The sequence below is a fragment of the Lytechinus variegatus genome, chromosome 10 (genome assembly GCF_018143015.1).
Source record: "Lytechinus variegatus isolate NC3 chromosome 10, Lvar_3.0, whole genome shotgun sequence".
NCBI lineage: Eukaryota > Metazoa > Echinodermata > Echinoidea > Temnopleuroida > Toxopneustidae > Lytechinus > Lytechinus variegatus.
In genome coordinates, this window is record NC_054749.1 from 30,288,701 (window position 1) to 30,310,741 (window position 22,041).

Genomic DNA, 22,041 nt, shown 5'->3' on the forward strand with positions numbered 1-22,041 from the left:
TAATGGGATCAAATGGCCGGTCAATAACATTCCAATTGTTTATCCACGGGCCCAATTTATTGCCCGCTCAGGAGAGTCAATGAGAAAATGCGTGGAAATGTAGCGGGCAATAAAAGGAGTGCTAACATCCGGGTATTCTACGCGTCCTTTAACCGCGCAGTGCTAAACGTCATAATGGTAATCAAGTTGAGACAAAGCTGGATACTGCGTCCCTAGGCCAGGAACGCGTCATTTCAATTACGTCACAATGGTAAAGTTCAGAGGCCTAGTCTGCTCAACATGAGAAACAAGATTCTCATTCTACAAATTTGAAATATCTCAATTTTAACAATTTTTGCTGTAGATGTCTGATTTGGTTAATAATAGCAATATTGACTGGCCTGGGGACGAAAGGACATATATCGCCCTCACTAAATTGATATCACCCTCGTCTATGACTCGGGCGATATAAATCTAGTTTGGGCCAGTCAATATTGCTTTAATATAAACTTTGCTCCTCTGTATGCAAAGTAATTCTATTGACTTACATGTACTTCATTTTAGTTTTACAAAAAAATGAAGCCATATCATAATGCAATGCTCAAATAACTGCTGTTTAAACTCATGACATCTCCTATAAATATCAACAAATCGATGGCACTTTTTTGACACATCAAAACATTACTCAACATCCAAATTTTACAGTTAGTATTAAAAAGCATATCAAAATTGTTCAACTAAGATATCTACTGAAAAGAAAAAAAAAGATATGATTAAGACTTCAATAGAAATTATTCAACAAGACATAAGAAATGAAGATTCATGAAATAAACACAGCTATATTTAAAAAATCTGGATGTTAAATTTTGCTTTGTCCGAGTATATGTATATGAAATTTTCTTACATAGGTATGCATACAGATAATGCATCTTTGCACAAGATTTTGCGAAGGGGTCATAAAAGATTGCATTGGCTTATTTACACAAGCTGACACATAACTTCTATATCTATATACTCTTGAATAGTCTGATGTTTAAAAATATACATCATCACATTAGTCTATGCAAGTGCTGCAAAACGGTCATTAATTTTTTATTAATAAGAAAAACCTAACAAAAAAGAGAAAGGCTCTCTGTACATAATGACTTGGTTATTGCTCGGTACTAATTTCAGCTATACATGTGATATACGAGTTTCCAATATATATACATACATGTGTGTGTGTGTGCAAAACACTCTGGCATCAGCCAGTAAGTACCACAACAGAAACTCTTTTAAAAGGAAATGCAACGAAAAGTTAAGCCATATATGCACAAAAAACAACAGTTTTAGTACAAAACACAACAGACTCTGCAGAAGGTGGGAAACTAGCATCGAGGAGAGTTTTGTACAGAACAGTCAATGCATTTGGCTATCACAAAGTATGGCAAATGCTGAAATATGATGATACAAGTATTACAACACAAAGATAAATCAGGGGGGAGGTTGTTTTAGAAAGTTATTGGAAGGTTACACTTGATTTCATGAATTAGTTGATTGTGGAAAGAAAGTAATGATTGTTTAACAAAGATCATTATTGACTTCTTATGTAAATCATCACAACCAAACAGGGAAAGTCAGATTAGAACGTGAAAGTGTACAAAATATATTCAAAGTTTCCTTATAAAATATTGCACCTTTCAAGAATTTTTCCTGTTTCCCCTTCCAAGAAAAGTTTGACTAAAAAATTTCTCTTTTCATACCAAACATTTTCATTACCTCACAAATGGAGACCAAGAGTCTAACCTGTCCAATAAATGGGAAAACATACTGTGACTTGGAGGCAAATATTTCCATTAGAGCCTTTGAAAACATATTCTCAAATTCTCTTCGGAGCAAATAGGGTTAAATCAAAACTACAAAGAATCTATATTCACCATCCAAATTTTTACTTGTGAAACAACATTTAAAATGTACTTACAAAGAGATGCTAGCAAATGTAAATAGCACCAGAATTTGAAAGAGTATTAACTTAAAGGAAAATCTGCAAAGAAATACATTTGCAAGAATAAAGAAAGTCGAAACAATGCATACAATGAGATGTTAATAATCAAAAATAACAATTGGCACTATTACCTATCTAGTATGAAAAAGAAATCAATCTCTCTTATCATCAGTTCTTTTTATCAGGCAGCAACAAAACCATGAGCATATACAATCATAAAGATACCATGGGCATATAAAGGGACAAATCTGGTAAAAAAAAAAAAAACAGGAACAAGGATGAAGTCCAGGTGCTCTGAAAACTAGAATTATATTCAACAATTACAATACATTTTCTCTGATAAGTACTTATATACAATGACAAAAAAGAGGGAATGGAAAAAGTCAAATTTGATTTTGTGGTATCTTACAATTAAAGGGGAAAGGCACTGAATACAGTAATACTAAAACCGTCAAATTCCTGTGCTCGAATAAATTCATCTCCCTTACATGTAATTTGGGATACATGTATGCAATTCTTATTGCATAACAGCATCTTGAAAAAAAAAAAGATGCATTAAAAAGATCAAGTCTTCATGACTTATTCCGAGAAGTCTTTTACATTTGTACTACAGATTGAACTTTTAAGGTAATCTATAACTTTTATAAGACTTCTAAAAAAAACTTTCCTGAATATTAATACTAAAATTATATTACATCTAAAATATGGGTTGTCTCTCTCTCTCCTCTCTCATTCTCACACACACACACACCTATATACACACATACATCCCTAAAATATTGGGGGGGTGGGGCAACCTGAGAAGGATAAACAACTATTACACTCAGTGGCGGACCGTGACCCGGAGACAATGATTGGAGGGGCACTGTATTATTTGTGAACAGTGCTGTGCCCCTCCAATGCTTTGTCTCCTCCGGGTCACGGTCTGCCACTGATTACACTAGCAAGAACTACATGTATTCAACAGGAAAGGATGCCTAAGATGCTTTGCCTTGCTTACATCGTACAGGACAACAGTGTGTACAGGGATTCTCACCTAGGTTTTTTTTAGTGGTGGTTAGAAAATCACCTCACACATTACATGGGGTTTCAGAGGGGTAAAAAAGGGTAATTTTTACATCATTTTCTTTGACAGAGGAGAAATTAGTGCCAGTGGGTAGGTGTTATACAGCATTAAGTGCTGGTCAGAAATTTAGATTGGTGGACTGTTCCGACAAGGTCCAACCATCTAGGTAAGGATCTGTGTGTATGTTATGTTAAACCAGTCGCATGATTTGTTGAGAAGTTCATGGACTGTGTCTCTCTTTCTGAGATACCTACAAGTTTGATGGTTCCATGGACTATTTCCACAAATCATTCTTTGTGATAAGTTTCATAGGGATATTTAATAACAATTAGGGAAATCATGAGGAGACTAACACTTCTTCATATCTTTCCATTCCATTCCATTACTTGCAGAATTTCCTGACAACCTTATGGATGGTACACACTGCCCTTTGACTTGTACATGTATACTCTGAATCCTGTCATTTCTATAGACTTTGCACAGGGATCAACCGATTCCAGTAGGCATAAGGTTAACACAATGAAATCTTGGCTCACATTCCAGAAGTGACCTTGTAGAAGTTCATTGACCTCCTGAAACCTGGCTCATGATGTCCGACAAGATGACTTTACGAGAATGATCATGGTGATGACAAGCTGTTTGGTCAATGACGCACCACGTCTGATGGCCTGGTAACCTGTAACTATTGAGGCTTTCCATTCAGGCCATCCAACGAAGGCTTCCAATGCAAAACCTCCTGTGCCAAGTGATTTCGTTGTTGATGAACCATTCAAATACAAATAATAACAACTCAAAAGCAAATGCTAGCAAACTAGAGATTACAAAAGAAATATGAAAAGTCAAACCATGCACACACATATCCTCTATGTTCTTGTATTTTTGTCTTTTTAATTTTTTTTTCCTTTACATTATCTATAACCGCCTAAGGCTTGCAGAAATCACACGAGAGATGGGGATGAAGAAGTTGAGATAGAGCATAGAATCTTCTCCCTATGTCCTGTGTTCTCGAGATCTTGACGCCCTCTCTTGAAGAATCTGGAAAGGGGAAAACAAAACAAAATTGATCTCATTTTTTAATGTTTGCCGACACTGATTTTGTCAATACATAAAATGAGAGTGACTGTAAAAAAAATACTGGCGATATGAATATTTTTGCTCAGCCATGAGATTACCATTGGTTTATTATATGATCATGTAATTTACCTGCCATCATGCAACTAAAAGGTGCTAGTCCAGATTGGACCTTGGTGTTTGGAAGTTCTCTTTCCCAAGGCTAACATAGAGGGCACAAGACTCCCACTCTCTAATCAGCGCCAATCCACTCATCTTCATCTTCCCTCCTCACTGAGGATGTGGCTACTCTGGCTTACATTGTGTTATGTTGCTTAGCCCCACACATTAACATACATGTACCCTTACCTTTGCCCTATCTGAATTCTCCCCCGTTGATGCTCCCGTATTGTTGACTTCCTTTGACACCACACATAAGAATTCTGACTGGTCCTCATTGCCATAATTATATGATGAACCTATGTTTACCAGCTATAAAGGAATAGGAAGGGAATTAAAATGATAGTTAACATTCATGAAATTGGTTACTGTTGGCATGGATGAATTAATTAAGTGCTTTTGATCAGATTTATTCTTCAAATCTGCAAGATTATCATATATTTTTACATTGTTGTACAAACAATAATAGAATTCAATCAATGTATAAAATCTAGAAAGAAATCTATTTTATATGCTAGATATTAGAAATTTGCATGGGAGAAGTGATACGATTTTACATACAAACATCACATTGAACTAAAAAACTTAAAATGGGCAGAGAGCTGTGAGCATTTTCTTTTTCTACTCTTTCTCTGACATAGGGCTCTGCCTAAGAATCTGACTTGGACCAAACCATAACATTTTCATTACATTGTCACAAATTGGTTGAAAGATCATGCCAATTGGAATTAAGCCAGGAGTTAAGAGAGAAAGTTTAAACACTTTAAAACGGTATCCTGAAGGGAAGTTAACTCATTTCTCCTTTTCTTTGGCACACTAATAGTTTGCTGACATCGCCTTTGTTCTATGATGCATACTTCTGTCACCAAAGTGAATATATACAATGAAGAAATTCATCCATGCTAAGCATCACTGATTATACCACTGAAAATGAGCGGCTGGTATTCTAGGAAAAGATTACTGACAACTAATCAAACTAAATCAAATCATTTGCTTGTCATCGCTATTCAACCTTCATGAATGCTGCTTGAACAGGATGCAGGCAATCCAATGGAGCAGTGGACGTGCAATTTGCCCCCCCCCCCCCTCCCCTTAGATATACATGGAGGATGCAAAAGATCTTATCAATACAAATTTTTTGACAGAGACTTGTAACTAGAGTGTTGCAATTTAGATTTTTTTTGTACGTTATTAAATTGAATTGTTCAAATGAGACACTTAAATTTATATATTTCTGTTATTTTTATCATAAAATCTGGGCTAAAACAGATTATCCAAGGGGTAGGGGTTGTTTTCACAAATATGAGCTACAACAGCTATTGGGGGAGGGGGTCACAAATTTAGATCAAAATAACTTTCTTTTTCTAATCCAATGGGGAGCTGTTTTGATATATTGGGACTCTCTCAAATATCAACTTCGCCTATCTAATGCAGTATGGGTTGGTTACCTGCTCAAATCTCCAGCCATCAGACATTGTTGATACCATCTGAGTGAGTTCTTCCTCTTGACACTGTAATACCCGATACACATGTTTTCTTGAACCCTGCGGAAGACAGGAAGCCATAAATCATTTCAGTTTATTTACAGAGCGATCCACATTAATCTAGATAGCAATGATCAATGTCATTCGTTTCCTGCAATGCTCTAGCAAGACAAGTTAAAGAAAGAACATTTAAAGGCAAAGAAATAATGATGACATCTATTTTTTTTCTAATACTATTAAATAGAAAAGTGGTGGAATGCTTAATTTCTGCTGGCTACTTAAGACCAGTACACAGCTGCACATTAGACATCTATGGTTCTTATCTGATCCGGTTTTTGAGAAAAATTGTAATAGCCTTTGATATATGAACATTTCAACCTGTTAAATATTAATGGTAAAAGTTCCTATAGTGGACAAATATTACAATTTTCAGGCTTTTACAATTCTCCACAATATTACATCTTTAAGATGTCCAGTATACTGTAGTTATCTTGCTATCAAAAGCAATTTGAGGCAGATTCAGACTTTATTCTGACCAAAAGGCTCCCAGTACAGCAGAATTTTATTTTAGCATTTCTATGAAAATATTTGTTGGCTCACAGTTGGATAACGTACTTTGTAGTAGGCGCAGTACTTGTATGTTCATGAATCTTACACTGTATAGGTCTACGGATGTAGATACAACAAAACATTCACTTTACCATATAAGGCACTGTGTGAAACATACAGTGCATTAAAGGTCAAGTCCACCTCAGAAAAATGTTGATTGGAATCAATAGAGAAAAATTAGACAAGCACAATGCTGAAAATTTCATCAAAATCGGATGTAAAATAAGAAAGTTATGACATTTCAAAATTTGGCTTATTTTTAACAAAATAGTTATGTGAACGAGACAGTTACATCCAAATGAGAGAGTCGATGACGTCACTATTTCTTTTGTTTTTTATTGTTTGAATTATACAATATTTCAATTTTTACGAATTTTACGAATAGGACCTCCTTGCCTGAAGCACAAAATGTTAAAATAATGGAATTCCACGTGTTCAGGGAGGACTGAAACTTTATTTCACATGACAATGACGAGAAAATAAAAATATTTCATATTTCATATAATAAAATACAAAAGAAATAGTGAGTGAGTGATGTCATCAACTCTCTCATTTGAATGTAACTGGCTCGTTCATATAACTATTTTGTTGAAAATAAGCGAAACTTTAAAATGCCATAACTTTCTTATTTTACATCCGATTTTGATGAAATTTTCAGTGTTGTGCTTGTTGAATTTTTCTCTTTTTATTCAAATCAAGTGTGGACTTGTCCTTTAATAACACAAGTACAATATGTATGTAAATGTACATGTATATATAATGTGGGTTTATCAAATAACTGTGTTGAGAAGCGCCTAACAGATATCCCCATTGAAACCTGATGACAATACTGCTTTACATGGAAAATTATAACAAATTACATGTATTAGACAGGTTGTATTCATCATACAGGATGAGACCAAGTAAGGACAGCTTGGCATTCTACACATTTCACAACCAATATCTAAATACTACCACTGTATAATGAATGGGCTACAATCTGTTTTACCTGAGAATTCCTAGCTTCTCTTTCTTTCATTCTTTCCTTGACAAGCTTTATTAATGCAGTGATGTTATAGAATTCTGCTTCCTCTAGAATACCTAAATAAAATATTCAAGACAAAAATCCACAAAACAATCAAATAAAAACCAATGTACAGTGTACAATATAATGCTGTATCATACAATGCTTTAAAACTTCCTATTAGTCTTTTTTTTTTCTTTTTTTACTGGTGATTTCATTTTTGGGTTATGAACATAATTAATGATAACTTTCATTTTTAGCAAAATAAGGACTTTCTCAGGAAGTCATGGTACTGTAACAATGGTCGGCTTGACAAATTTGTGTTAATTGAAAATGATCAAAGTGGATTCTGAATATTGTTAACTACATGCGTGCAAAAGACTAGTATACGGTACATGAAATACTATAAAAGATTATTTACTATGCATATAGGCAGATTGTGGAGTTTTTTAATCAGCAGATTTTCAGAAATAATGCATGATATACAGTGTGAATCCAGATGTTCTTGAATGATTTTCTACAATGTGAAAACTAAAAATCAGATGCGTGTTTAAGAACCCTATGTCTTGCCCTTATGCGAGAGGGGATAGAGAGAAAAATGGAGAAAACAATCTTGAGAGATGAGAGACAGATCAAAGAGAGAGAAAAAAGAGAGAGGGAGAGAGGAGGGGAATAGAGTCTAGAGATTTGGTGAAGATCAAAAGATAGAGAGAACGAGAGATGGAATGAATAAAAATTCATACAGCCAAATTAACACATCTGATTAATCCTAAAGTATGCCTCATCACCTGATTATCATCATATTGGATGGGGCAAATGTAATAGTAGAGCTACATGTACATGTAAAACATGCCATTAGTACTGTGCATTTGCCTTTCAACTTGCTAGTTTTCGATCATCATCAATTGAGAAGATTAATTTCATCTAAACCCCATGAGGCATAATAATGGGGTTCATTTGTAAGTCTGCCTCGTACATGTATATTATTACCTACCAATGAGGCAAGTTAACTGTACAAATAGTTATTAGTGAAGTGTGTCATTTAAATGAAATAAAAAGTATAATGGGCATTGCTGTTGGTATTTGGTAGACCAGAAATGGGTTCATTTTAATATTATGATGGTCTGATAGGTAATTGGTATTCTAGGCTGATGGCCAAACAGCAGGTAGTGAGAATTTATGATACATACACTGTACATGTATGTACCGGTATTAATGATGTCAATATTCTTTAAAAATCTATAAAACATGATTTCTTGGTACTTGAAGGTGATGTCAAGGTCTGAATCAAACGGTTAAGGGTTTTAGTATCCCAGCCATGGGCCTGAACAAGAAATTCATCCAAATTGTGCTGTAGGAATCCAGGTTATTTGAATGGTTACATGGTAGAATTTAATTCCTGAATGCACCCACCACTGGAAACAATTGCTGGAGCTACGGTTAATGTAAACCAGTGGCTATATAGTGCCCCTTCCAGTGGCTGGTTTATTTTCATTTGGTCCAATGCAAATTTATCCAATTGCCAACTTGTCTACTATCATTTGGTCTACCATCTGTTTTTCCAATATCCACATGGTTTAAATTCCATTTCGTCCACTCACCATTTCATCTAATAACCAGTTGGTCCAATAGCCATTTAATCCATATACCATTTAGTCTAATTAGACTACTATTAAGTGTTAATTAGGCAATAAGAATGAAAATAAAACGAGTATTAGACCAACTGGTAAGCGGTAATTTGCACTGCCACACCTTTGCACCAGCATGATGTCTTTATTGTTCAAACCACTAGCAATTGCTTTCTAAAGGCAAGAAAAGGGTTCAAGCACTAGCAAATGGTTATGCATATGAAATAAAGCAATTGCTGAAGCATGATCTTTTGTTTGGCTAGCTATTGCTTGTGGTTGAAGCAATTGTTTGCCAGCAATTGCTACTTTTTATGCATCTGACCCCATGTAATGAGTGGACGAGTTGGCAGTGGACGAACTGGCAATTTACCAAATGGCCAACTAGATAAATAATAATTCTGTTAAAACACACCAAAACTTAAATGTTCATTTACCTTCTTCTGCTAAGTCTTTATTGATAACTAATTTTCCATGTCTAAGATAATTTAATACAGGTCCGAAGTACATGGGATCTCGGTCTATCAAATAGGCACCAGTTTCATCCTACATAAAGAGGGGAAAAAAGAAAAAGCAAAGTCAGTCATTTTTTGTTGTGCATGTACATGTACACAGGCATCAAAATGAAACTTAAATGATACATGTATTTCAAAATGCATTTCCCTGTTTTACATACTAAATCAAAATAGCAGCAATAGCATGCTTGTTTGACTTGAAATTGGGTTGGGCTTGGACTTTAAAGAATATATTGAAGTCCTGCATAAACATATCCCTATACAATTCTGCAACAATAACACAAGAAAGGAATAAGTCATAAATTTGAATTATTTGTTATAATTTGCGAGATGATTCTTTCAGTAGGCCTCAATAAAACATGTATGCATGATGCTATCATCTCATACTCATAGACATAGTGTACAGTACATGTATAACTTTTACAAGACAATACAGTACGAAAGGTCAAATGTAATATTTATGGGCCATCCTAACCATGCATTCATCATCATTTGTTACCAATTCAGGGCAAAACTCTTTCATAATGGGTGTATTCACATTATCAAATTAATTTCTAAACAATGAAGCACACATTGCATGGAATAAGGTTTACTGCAGGATAGCATTCAAAAGATATCACATCAATGTCAAATCTCCCTCATTTCAAGATATGCCACAATTTGATCTGCATGTTAAGTACATGTGCATGTATGTATAGGCTGTTAGGCTCATTGTTCATTCTTTAGTACTCCATGTACAGTTCATGTACTGTACATGTAGACTATTACCCTTTTATCTTACTGCAATATTATGGATATTACTGATGCACATTGGAAACCATTTCACCAATGTTGCCGTTTACTGCATTACAGGTACGCTTCAGAATACCTCAATTAATGAGGCATATCCATGCAGTGTAACAGGCCTTGGTCCGCCCCCGGGGGTGGGGCACTCAGTATATAATGCATAGTGGGTATGTGCCGCGGAGGGGACCCCCATTTTCACACTCAAATTTCCGTTCCAAGGCATAGCATTTTTGCCTTGTTGAGAAAAAGAACAAAGAAAGCCGCTCCAAGGCATAGCATTTTCTTATCGAGAAAAAAGAGAGAACTCCGCTCCAAAGCTTCGCATATTTTTCGTTACGCCGCTCCGATCGCATTAAATGAGCCGCAATTTTGGTGAAAAGCGGCCACAGAGCTCCCCGGCGGAGGCCGCGCTAGCTGCATCATGCACGCATGACCGTTCCATAGGGATGCATATGCACTCACACGCTGGCGATCCGTTCCAAGGACCCCCGTTTTCACAAACATTTGTCATTCCGAAGCCCGTTCCGAGGACCCTCCTTTTTACAATAAGCTCGCTTCAAGGCCCCCGTGTTTTGTCTCGCCCGCGGCACACCCCCACCACTTTTTTTGGTCGAGTGCCCCCCCCCCCCCCCCCCCCCGGTGTCCGCCCTGGATCAAACTGGTCAGGGCAGATAATGACAAATTTGCAATTACAGTTTAAAGCTTCTGATATCCTTCAATCTAATATACATTTGTAATAGAAATTGTGCACTTCTAACAAGTCTTAATAAAACTGGACCCAGATGAAAAAAGTAAAAATTTCATTCAAAGCAGATACGAACCAATAGCGCCATCTGGAGTCCTCAACTACTCATACCTGGCCAGTTTTCTGACCCATAATGTAGTCTTGTAATATAGGCCCACTTGAACACTAACATGCTAATTAACTACATGTACATGTACTCAATACATTTACACAGCAATAATTCAGGGACTCAGTTTTATAATTATGAGGGGAGCAATGAATAGCTCTCCTAGATCTTTTAAGGAGAGCGGTAGAGCCGTATAGGAGCACTGCAAAAAGCTCTTCTTCAACATACAAGGGGAGCTTTTTGTCCAATTAACAAAACAGATGGAGGAAATGTATGTACTATAAATACCCTTTTTAGACAGGCTAAAATTTCCTTAACCCCGTACTATTGGTGGGGCTAAATGGCAATTTAGCCCCACCTATAGTACGGGGTTAAGCTTAGTCCACTTTCGTTTTACACAGCGTTTTTGCAAAGTGGGCTAACCCCACCTATAGTACGGGATTATTTGGCCCTGCAAAAAAGCAGGGTTATCCCACCAATTGCGGTGCTAAGAGCAATAGTACAGGGTTAAGATCGCATGTGTAAAACGAAAGTGGGCTAAGCGCTCCCATTCATGCCCCGCAACAGAGCCGGCCCTGTTGTCCAATCAGAGGTAAGTATAATGAATATTCATGAACAGCGATCACGGCGATGAAAAAAAAGCGCGCGCCAGAAGTCAGCGATTTTGGATATGACCCGAATGACCCCTCAGTGCACTCGTGAATATCCATGAGCTACCAATAGTCCGGGGTTAGCGAGTTTCGTGTGTAAAAAGCAAGCATTCCTTATCCGGGGTTAGCAAAAACAATTTGGCATGTGTGAAAAGGAAAATAAATAGTACGGGGTTAAGGATAGTACGGGGTTAGCGATAGTCCGGGGTTAAGAAAATCCTGTGTAAAAAGCCTAATAGTTACAATCAACAACCAAGAGGCAAAGTAAGTATTTGTAATCGTTTTACAATGTTTTGTAATTAGATTGTGTGTTATCAAAACCTGTTTGAGTTAGGTTTTGACTTTGGCTTAAAGTTAAGTCACTGACAATTTTTTTTCAGGGGCTCCATTTTAAATTTTTTGGCAAATTTTGGGGGCTACTTTTTGCATTTCGGGGGCTCTTTTTAAATGCTACTTTTTTGTATTTTGAGGAATACCTGTTCACTTATTAATGAATTATTACTTTTTGTTCAATATTGTATGATTTTTAAAGTTATTTTTCATGCTTAGAATCTTGGATGTGGGTGTGTGTGGGTGGATGTGGGTGTGTGTGGGTGAGTGCGTGTGTGTGTGTGACTGTGAGTTGGACTTGGATATAAATGAATTCAATATCTAATTTCTACTCCATCTATTCCAGTACAATACCCTGTACTCAGCCATGTACATGTAATAAAGGCCCACATCCCCTAACTTTTCCTGAAGTTCTTTGAAAACGCAGATTTCCATGAAAATTTCATTTCTCTAAATTGGGGAGTCTAAATTTGGTGAGAATGTATTCATTAAGAACTTAAATATACATAACAATGAAGAAATCATCAAACTTTATTGGCAGTTTTGAATAATATTCATGAAATGTAAACTCTGTCTGAAACAGAAAATCACCATCATTGAGGCCTTTACTGAGTGAATTGTCCCCCAGAGGCGAGAGCTCTGGCAGAGACAGAGCTCTAACTGGCTAGCTAGTAAAAGCGCCAATGTGTGAGCCTGCCGTCAGCCTTTTAAAATAGATCAAGCTTTGTTTGATGATTTATTGTCTGATATAATACCTCATCTCCTAGAAAAAGAAAATAAATGATTTTTTAGTTATAATCAATAAATAAGGTAACTTATTTTGGAAGTTAATAAGCCGTTTTGAAAAGCAAAGCCGAATGACAACTCACCAATGCTAGGTTACAAGATTCAGGGATTTTTTTCCTGTGTAATTCGAATTATTTAATCACAGAATTGTGATATCTGTAGGGGAAACATGTGCATTCGAAATTGCACATGGTGGTAGTCATAATGGACCCCTATACATGCAACTGTTTCCCGACCGTTGCATTGATTTTTTTCCGTACTTGGTACCATGTGTATGGAAATACGTGGTTCAGAAAAAATAACGACGTCGGAATTTGAAACTGCGCTACTCGCTATTTTTAAGGATTATTCATGACTTTGAGTGTTGGATTTTGGATGATTTTTAAATCAAGCGAAGCTCGAGCATATTGAGTTGTTATCACTCGGCAATAAGCATGATTTTTGGTGATTTCGAGGGCGACTTGAGGCATTTCCGCGCAGGTCAACGATCGCGAGGCGCGCTATTAATCGCGCTACCTAAAATGGATTAAGGCGTGCATGTAGCGCGTGATCGCTCTCGCGCACCTTAAAATCGAATCCCTGAATAATTATGTTACCATTTTTGCCAAGAAGCCAAACTATTACTTTTCCTTTCAAAACATTTTAGTTTCTCTATACAAATACAAATTATAGGTCAATTTATTCTCTGTAGTGTTTATAAAAAGTTTGCAAATGATTATTATTCATACATTGTACATGTACATGCTATGGTACATGTACTTTTTGGTTTTGACGCCTCTAAATATCCATAAGATACAAGGCATTTTAGCAGAAAAATAAGTCATATTTTGCTTGCTACTTTCAATCCGAGACCAAATATATGGAGGTAAACATTTGCTATGTTGCCCTCCCCAGGCTTTGCCCATAGGAATGGACTGAGGGTACAAAAATATTGGCCATATTTCTGCTAATGCACTTGTGCAGTAGGAGCCAAATTAGATCGCTAATTTCAGTAATTGAAAAATCTGGCAAGAACCAGTTTATGAACCAATGCATTTTTGATTTCTAAGCGTTGAGTGTATGTGCGCGCCATGCATGATGCGCGACTGCAAGATAACAATTGCGTCACAATTGCTTTAATATTAATGATTACTACGCTAAGGTCATGAATAACCTGAAATCAGAAGTAGTGATAAGCAAAGAGGCATATAAATTCTTCCAAATATGAGCTTGAATTACACATTGTACATCCTTAGGTAATAATAATAATAATATTGACTGGCTCTTCTTTCGGGAAACATCAAATACACGTATGTCGCCCTTAAGAGAACCATATTGCCCTCATCTAAAGACTCGGACCAATATGATTCTGTTGCGGGTAACATATTTGCTGTTCCCCTCAAGGCCAGTCAATATTATGTAATTATTATTATTTTTATTATAATAGATATCTGAAAACATGTATTTTAACCCGACATGTATCTAGGCCGGGGGGGGCCCTCCCCCTCAACGAATCGCGCGATATTTTCGCCATGCGAATTTTTTTACCGCGCCGCTCGCTGACTTTTTAGACTTTTTCAAGTCTTGCACTACTTTTGAGACCAATTTTACATCACCCGGGTACGCGGTTCCGAAATTACGCAACATTATGTAAGTGCATGTCTGACAAAAATGGCTCAAAAACGTGATTTTGTGTACAAAGTCAATGCAAATTGAGTTTCCAACCAAAATTCATAAATGTATGATTATTTTTAGTTTTGCTGGTCTAAATGAATTTATTTTATGCTTTTTATGATCTCAGAAGAGTCCCCAACAAATTTTATTGAAAAAAACAATGAAAAACAAAAGGTCAAAAAAACAAAAAAAATGCAAAAAACAATAAAATACACAAGAAAATGATTTGATCTCGCAATTTTTTTCATGTCCACTTGCTGAGAACACCACAAGGAGTTTCTATACCAAATATGACAACATTTGGAGCTTTATTTAAGGAGTAAGAGGAAAAAGGTTGATTTTTCATACTAATTATGCATAAATTAGCATAATAACTTAATAGCGATTCATATGAAATAAATTACTATACAATGGTGTAGATTATGTCCCAGGCAACCCGCATGCCAATTTTCGGCACGATCGCACGGTCGATGGCCGAGATCTAAAGGGGGGCCTGGGAGGCCCCCCCCCCTCCCGGCCATATGAACTCCCAAAATACCCTGGCCTAGAGAGGGTTAAGACTATGCATTAATAATACAGTTCATGAGAAACCACACACAGTTCACTCCCCTTTAAAATATTCAAACATGTTGAATGTGGTCGCATGAGGTGGTCCATTTCGCAAACAGGTCCGTGTGGAAAATTGTTAATTCGACACCCTTTTTTGCATACCCAACTTACGAAATGTGACTGTATATATATTAGCAAAAATGTGAATAAACAAAGAAAAAAAGCATGAGAACACAATTCTAAAAGTGATGAACAATATTTCCAGCTTTGATTCCCCCCCCCTTCTGCAAGTTCCTCTTCAATCAAAGCTCTGGACTGTAAAGAAACCACAGAGATAAACTTCCACTAGTGTGAAAATGCAATAAAAGACCAAAATAACTAAAGATCAATAATAAAAAGCCCTAACAAGCACCACTGATTACATAACATCAGTAACTTATTGATTTTCAGCAGCCGAGTGTGACTACATACCCTTCCACCAGATAAAGTACCCCATTAGGCATAGCAATATCCAATCTTGTGTAGTTCAGTGATATATTGTCAATGATTATTGGGAAATGAAGATGTACATGTATGCCTACATGTATGAATGAACAGATTTGTGCCTTCCAAATCATAATATTTAAGTTGGTTTGAAGAATGAATTATATTCATTTTAAAAAAATATTTCCTCTTCCAGCAGGTGGAAATAATGTAATGTTCAGTTCCACAGCCCTTGTAGGCTCATACCCCCATTACACCAATGTTCGACATCAAAGAAAAGTAGCCATGGTGCATTAGGACTGCTACAGCATACTGTGAGCGTAGCAAGAACGGCAATTGACATTGCATACAGTCTCCATGATCTCCAGAGACCCATTTTCCGCTATGGGATTGGTCACGGATAAAGTAATTAGGGAAGGATTTTCGTTGTGCATGTATCTACATGTATTCCGAGTTTAGAAATGTGTCCATTTTACCTCTAAAGTCACCCAAATGCGAGGCGATGTCGGACAGGTTGCTCAAAAAATCACAAAATTTCCTTAACCTGGAAATGATCCCTGATTAGATCAAATGAATGCAATTATTCCCAATCATACTTCGAACTGACGGCTCAATTCAAAAGATGCATGTTTGAATCCTATTTTTTATTTGTTTTTTTTATTTTGTTTTGTTTTTGTCTCGCTCAGTTTTCCTGAAATGAAATTGTCAACGAATTTATCACCAATAATTGCCTTTTTTATTATTGATTATTATTTATTCATAGCATTACTAGTACTGTACTTCCTACTTTTCCTTCACTCTAGTCTATAATCTCTCTCAAGTCAGACTTTCCCATCCTGTTGCATCTGTCTATGGTTAGCAAGATTCAAGATCATTTGCAGCCTGAATTACCATTAAATTCTAATTTTGATAATATGAATTGCACATGAGTGATGATAACAATTTCATTTGCTATACTAATATTAGTACACATCAACTTTACAACAATTTCAATTCACAAACTACATGTAGTAACATTAATTACAGGTACGTCTATTGTTTTGGGCACTAATGCAGTTTCGCACCTGCCGACTTCAAGCAAATTTCCCCAGCACAAATCATTTGTGAATGTCATAAAGCAAGTTTCTCAATCCCATTTCAAAGTCAATATACCACTGCATTTAAAAAAATTGCGATCAGGAACGGCTGAATTTTGGCTTCAATCTCAATGTCATTGTCATAGTTCAAATTCTAAGTCAAACATCGCTTTGCTGTAATTTCGATGTGGACTGAAATTTTATAATTAACAACCAAAATCATGCGAACATGCGGCGAACAAACAGGTGAGCATTCGCTGTCAAATCTTTTGGTTGCTAACTTCATCTGTCCAAATCGGAGCAAAGCGAAGACTGACTGAGAATTCAAACAATAATAAAGAGATGTTTAGTTCCGCACCAAGCTCATTAACAATTCAAAACCACTCTAGTCATGAATATCACTTGGATAAAAGAAGCCACTTTTTCAGGGGCTTGCCGACTGACTGCAAAGTTTATTGGTAGACATGTACATGTATACGGCATCTAACCTTTGAGTGAAAATCATCATTTGAGAAGCCTTGGTGATGATGATGAAAAAAATTCAAATTGACTGTGTTGTAAACACTGCTCTCCTCCAACTTCTAATGGCCATTATCAGCATATTTTCGTACAGTTCTGATGGATTCTGATAATTCTTTCATTAAGCTAATCCTCTTTACATGTACTCATTGGTTTAGCAAGAGTGCTATTTCAGTATGGTAAGGTCTCCAAAGTATGTAGAATGACCCTTATCTGCGCATATGCGTATCTGCGCAATTCTTATTTTTAAAAAGACACACAACAGCCACAAATTTCAAACCTGCAATACATAGAGAAATATTCATTAAAATCTGACTCAAACTGGTAAAAAAATTGAATTTCAGGTATTTCATGTGACAGCCTCAAAATGCATCCTTTCTCATCAAAATCTCAGAATTGTGTGTACAGTAACTTTGTGCGCAGACATGGGGCACCCCTTTCCGCTTTCATATGTAATTTCTTCTCAATTTCTTTTTAATTCATTTAATTAAACAGGAACGGCTGAATTTTTGCTTCAATCTCAATGTCGTTGTTCAAATTCTATTTCAAACATCGCTTTGCTGTAATTTCGATGTGGACTGAAATTCTCTTAATTCATTTCCAAACGGCATAAATGTGGTAGATAAAAGAAATTGATTTTTTAAAACCAATATTTCACAGGTCATAATTCCCAATGCTCATGATGCTTGGCTGGATTTCATTTTTGTTTTTTACTTTTTTTTGCACAAAGTCAAAGACCTTTCAAACAATCTAAGAAATTATTCTTGCCAACATTTAATATTTATTACAACCGCTGTGTTGGCTCAGTTGGTAGAGCTATAAAGCTTCCGTCTCACAACCGGGAGGTCAAGAGTTCAAACCCAAGCCGTGTCAGACCAAAAGATAGAGCCTCGTCGATCTGGAGCTGCATAGAAGCTGCCGGGCCCACGATCAAATGGGCAAAGCAAATTTTCAGAGTATTTCATTTCACGTCTATTTCACATTAAAAATATGGATTTTCATCATTTTCATTAATTACAAATAATAACAGATCTATCGTTTTTGGCGCTTATGCAGTTTTGCACTTGCCGACTTCAAGCAAATTTCCCCATCAGAAATAATTTGTGAATGTCATAGGCAAGTTTCTCAATCCAATTTCAAGGTCAATATTCCACTGCTTTTCCAAAAATTGCAATCAGATCAGGAACGGCTGAATTTTTGCTTCAATCTCAATGCCGTAGTTCAAATTCTATTTCAAACATCGCTTTGCTGTAATTTCGATGTGGACTGAAATTATACAGTATGTCCCAGAAAAAAATGAAACCGAGATTCAGCGATGATTTATCACAACTTAATCACAAATACAATAGACAAATGATCTACGATTGTAAAGCTTAGAATTTCCTCTTTCATCTAAAAAATTATTTAGATTATTCCCCATTCACGCATGAGTGAGCAAAAACAATTTGAAGAGGACATACCAACTAGAACATCAATGATGTGGAGCTCATCCGGCATCTCACAACACAATTTAACACAATTTTCATTTCAGCCCAGTTGACACTGTAGTGAATTATATTGGTGACATAAATTGAGGATATAGAATTGAAATTGATGAAGAAATGACATATGGATGGAACAAAATAAAATAACCAAAATCAATCAACAAATAAGTAAGCAATTTTTGTGAGTTTTGAAAATATATGAATAAATAGCAGATTCAAATTGGTCAACAATTAAAAAAAAAATGCATTTTATGTGAAATTTTAAAAATATGAATAAATTAATTTTGAATAAATTAGCATAAAAATTGTTCTAGTCAAAAATTCGAAATTCTGTGTACAAGATTAGTGAACCTCATGAAGCTCTACCAGATGGAAGAAAAAAAATCAAAATCGGTCAACAAATAAAAAAGAAGCATTTTACGAGAATTTTTAAAAATATGCATAAATTAATTTTGCATAAATTAGCATAAAAATTGTTCTGAAGAAAATTTCAAAATTCTGTGAAGAAGATTGGTGAACCTCATAAAGCTCTACCAGATGGAAGCAAAAAATTCAAAAATCGGTCAACAAAGAAGAAGCATTTTATTTAAATTTTAAAAAATATGCATGAATTAATTTCGCATAAATTAGCATAAAAATTGTTCTGGTCAAAATTCTGTGTAGAAGTTTGGTGAACCTCATAAAGCTCTACCAGATGGAAGTAAAAAAATCAAAAATCGGTTGACAAATAAAAAAGTAGCATTTTTTGTGAATTTTGAAAAATGCGCATAAATTAGCATATTTAATGAATTTCAAAATTCTGTGTAGAAGTTTTGAATGCCCCACCTAGTGCAAACAGAATTGAAATCAGACTTGAAATGGAGAAGTAGTAGCACTTTGAAATTATGGACTGACGACAGACGATGGATGCCACGCCACGGCATAAGCTTATCTTGCCCTTCGGGCCGGATGAGCTAAAAAGTAATTTGGTGGGCTATATCTGGGTTTCAAAAAGAAAAACACATTTTTAAAAAGTTCAATATCTGCTTTTTAATTTGATACCTCAATTACAGAAAATGGTCAAGAAATAACAAAGTTCTGGCTATTTGAAATAAGGCTTGAATTTCAATAATTTCACAAAACTTAAGAGGTTCTTCAGGCTAGCGTTCAAACTCACTTGACACTCCCATTTTGTTGAAGATCAGCCATGCATTAAGTCTTTTGTTGACCATGCGATAGCTTCTGTGGGAAACCGGTGAAATATGTTTATTTACTAAAATTATGGAAATACAAGCAAAGAGGATATTCTACGCTTTACATTGTTAGGTCATTTGTCTATTGTATGTATGATTAAGTTATGATAAATCTTCACTTAATCTCGGTTTCGTTTTTTCTGGGACGCACTGTATAATTAGCAACCAAAATCATGCGAACATGCGGCAAACAAACAGGTGAGCATTCGCAGGCAAATCTCTTGGTTGCTAACCTTATCAGTCCATAACCAGCGAAGCGAAGACTGACTGAGAATTCTAACTACATGTATAAGTCGAGACCAAAGCCAAATACAGCCGTTCCTATGCGAATGCGATATTTGGAAAAGCAGTGGGCACATTGTTTATTATTGACCTGGAATTGGAAATGTGACCAAGAATTGCACCTAAGGTGGGGGCACTCAGTATATAATGCATGGTGGGTATTTGCCACAAACAGGACCCCCATTTTTACACTCATATTTTCGTTCCGAGGCATAGCATTTTTGTCTTGAGAAAAAGAACAAATAAAGCTGCTCCAAAGCACAGCATTTCCTTCTATTCGAGAAAAAAGAAAGAAATCCGCTCCAAAGCTTCACATATTTTTCGCTGTTCTGGCCGCATTGATCTGAGACAATGAGGTGCAATTTTGGTGAAAAGCGGCCAGAGTGCTGCCGAGCTAGCTGCATACACATATGCCCGTTCGATATAGGGAAGCATGCGTACTCACATGCAGGCGACCCGTTCCAAGGACCCCCGTTTTCACAAACATTTGTACTTAGTTGTAGTTCCGAAGCACGTTCCGAAGGCCCTCCTTTTTACAAAAAGCCCGCTCAAAGGCCCCCGATTACCCCCCCCCCCCCCCCGATTTCCCCCCGGAATTGCAATGACAATGTCTAACAATTTATGAATTTCTGGTGAGTGGTGCCTGGTGGGGAAATTTGCTTGAATTTTATCAGCTGGTACGAAACTGCATTTGCGCCTTGTTTTCTTGGAGTGGGACAGTCATGTGCCTCCAAATTACCAACTTTGACTTTTTGGTGTGGCTCAACTTCAATTCAAGACTGAGTGACAGGTGCAGGGCCAAGCCAGACAAGGAAAGGATGGTCAGTCGGGCAGCGTCGGACCACAGACACGCCGCGCCATCCAATCCATAAGCCGTCATCACTCAATGATCAATCACAAATCCCCCTCCCCTTAGACAACTGTGACATTCATAAGTGACATAATAACTTCTTCAGTGTGCATCCTTCATGATTTAACATCAAAACACATGCAGTCAATAAGGCTCACACTTATTTGTTCCTTTTAAGCTTTTTTTTTCATTTTGGTGCAATGATTGAAGGCCAAAACAGATTTTTTTTGTCCAGTCCTTTTTATGTATTTTCATAAATCAAAATAACAAAAATCAAAGATTTTGCATGGAAAAAAGAATCACACACACAGCACTGGTAATTGACTCCTTACTATTTAATGGAAAGACTCGGAGTCTGAGACTTTGCAAACTCATTCATTGATGGCCCAGCCAACCAAGGCAGAATATAAATTTGACTCAACCGTCAACGATCACTCCGATCCGCGTACCGTAGGCCCTATATCGGAGCCCATGGGCCATTCTAACTGATCACTCTCGTCACTCAGGCTCAGCTCAGCTCACTCACCTTATCGCTGCTCAAGTCAGGATCATCTTGACATAACCTGCATAGAAATGACTTGGGATCTCTGCATAGCGTCGTCCTCGTTGTCAGGAAATATGTTCCACCAACATTTAGACGGACCCACTTCGCCTTAAAAGAACAATGTTCATGATCAAAGCTGTGCTCAAATCCGTTAACCATTCCATTTTCTTCGGTCTCCATTGTGTGTGCACCATTGGACTCTTTCCCATTAGTCGCCATTTTACGTGTATTATCGGAACTTTAAAGAACACGCCCTCAACCGGCGTGAAGTTGGTTGGATATTCGATATTCGATATTCAAACTGTGAAGTTGGTTGGATATTCAGGTTCGATATTCAAACGCGCGTGAAGTTGGACAGATATTCAATATTCGATATTCAAAAATTAGGGGTTTTGAAAGCTAGCTAGGGGCTAAGGGTTTAAAAGGTGGAGCACGTCTCGGGCAACCATAAAATAGCTGGCTTGCCCTAAT

The 22,041-nt window shown here is 36.6% G+C and overlaps 1 protein-coding gene across 1 annotated transcript; it reads right to left on the reverse strand.

The window, feature by feature from the left end:
* Positions 1-652: 652 nt before the first annotated feature.
* On the reverse strand, positions 653-21,813 carry LOC121422482 (BTB/POZ domain-containing protein KCTD5-like). Its single transcript, XM_041617555.1, has 6 exons — positions 21,553-21,813; positions 9,418-9,526; positions 7,341-7,432; positions 5,708-5,803; positions 4,449-4,571; positions 653-4,064 (listed from the first exon to the last, which is right to left on the reverse strand). Exons 1-6 carry the CDS (start codon positions 21,787-21,789, stop codon positions 4,020-4,022), a joined length of 702 nt encoding a protein of 233 aa, XP_041473489.1. The 5' UTR covers positions 21,790-21,813; the 3' UTR covers positions 653-4,019.
* Positions 21,814-22,041: the final 228 nt, after the last annotated feature.

Bases quoted from the DNA above. Each gene is read 5' to 3' on its own strand.
- LOC121422482 (XM_041617555.1), bottom strand. From the start codon at position 21,789: ATGGCGACTAATGGGAAAGAGTCCAATGGTGCACACACAATGGAGACC. The intron at 7,433-9,417 runs GTAAATGAACAT...TATTTTATTTAG, and splicing joins TAAAGACTTAGCAGAAGAAG to GTATTCTAGAGGAAGCAGAA. The intron at 4,065-4,448 runs GTAAGGGTACAT...TCCCCTTTCCAG, and splicing joins AGAATTCAGATAGGGCAAAG to ATTCTTCAAGAGAGGGCGTC.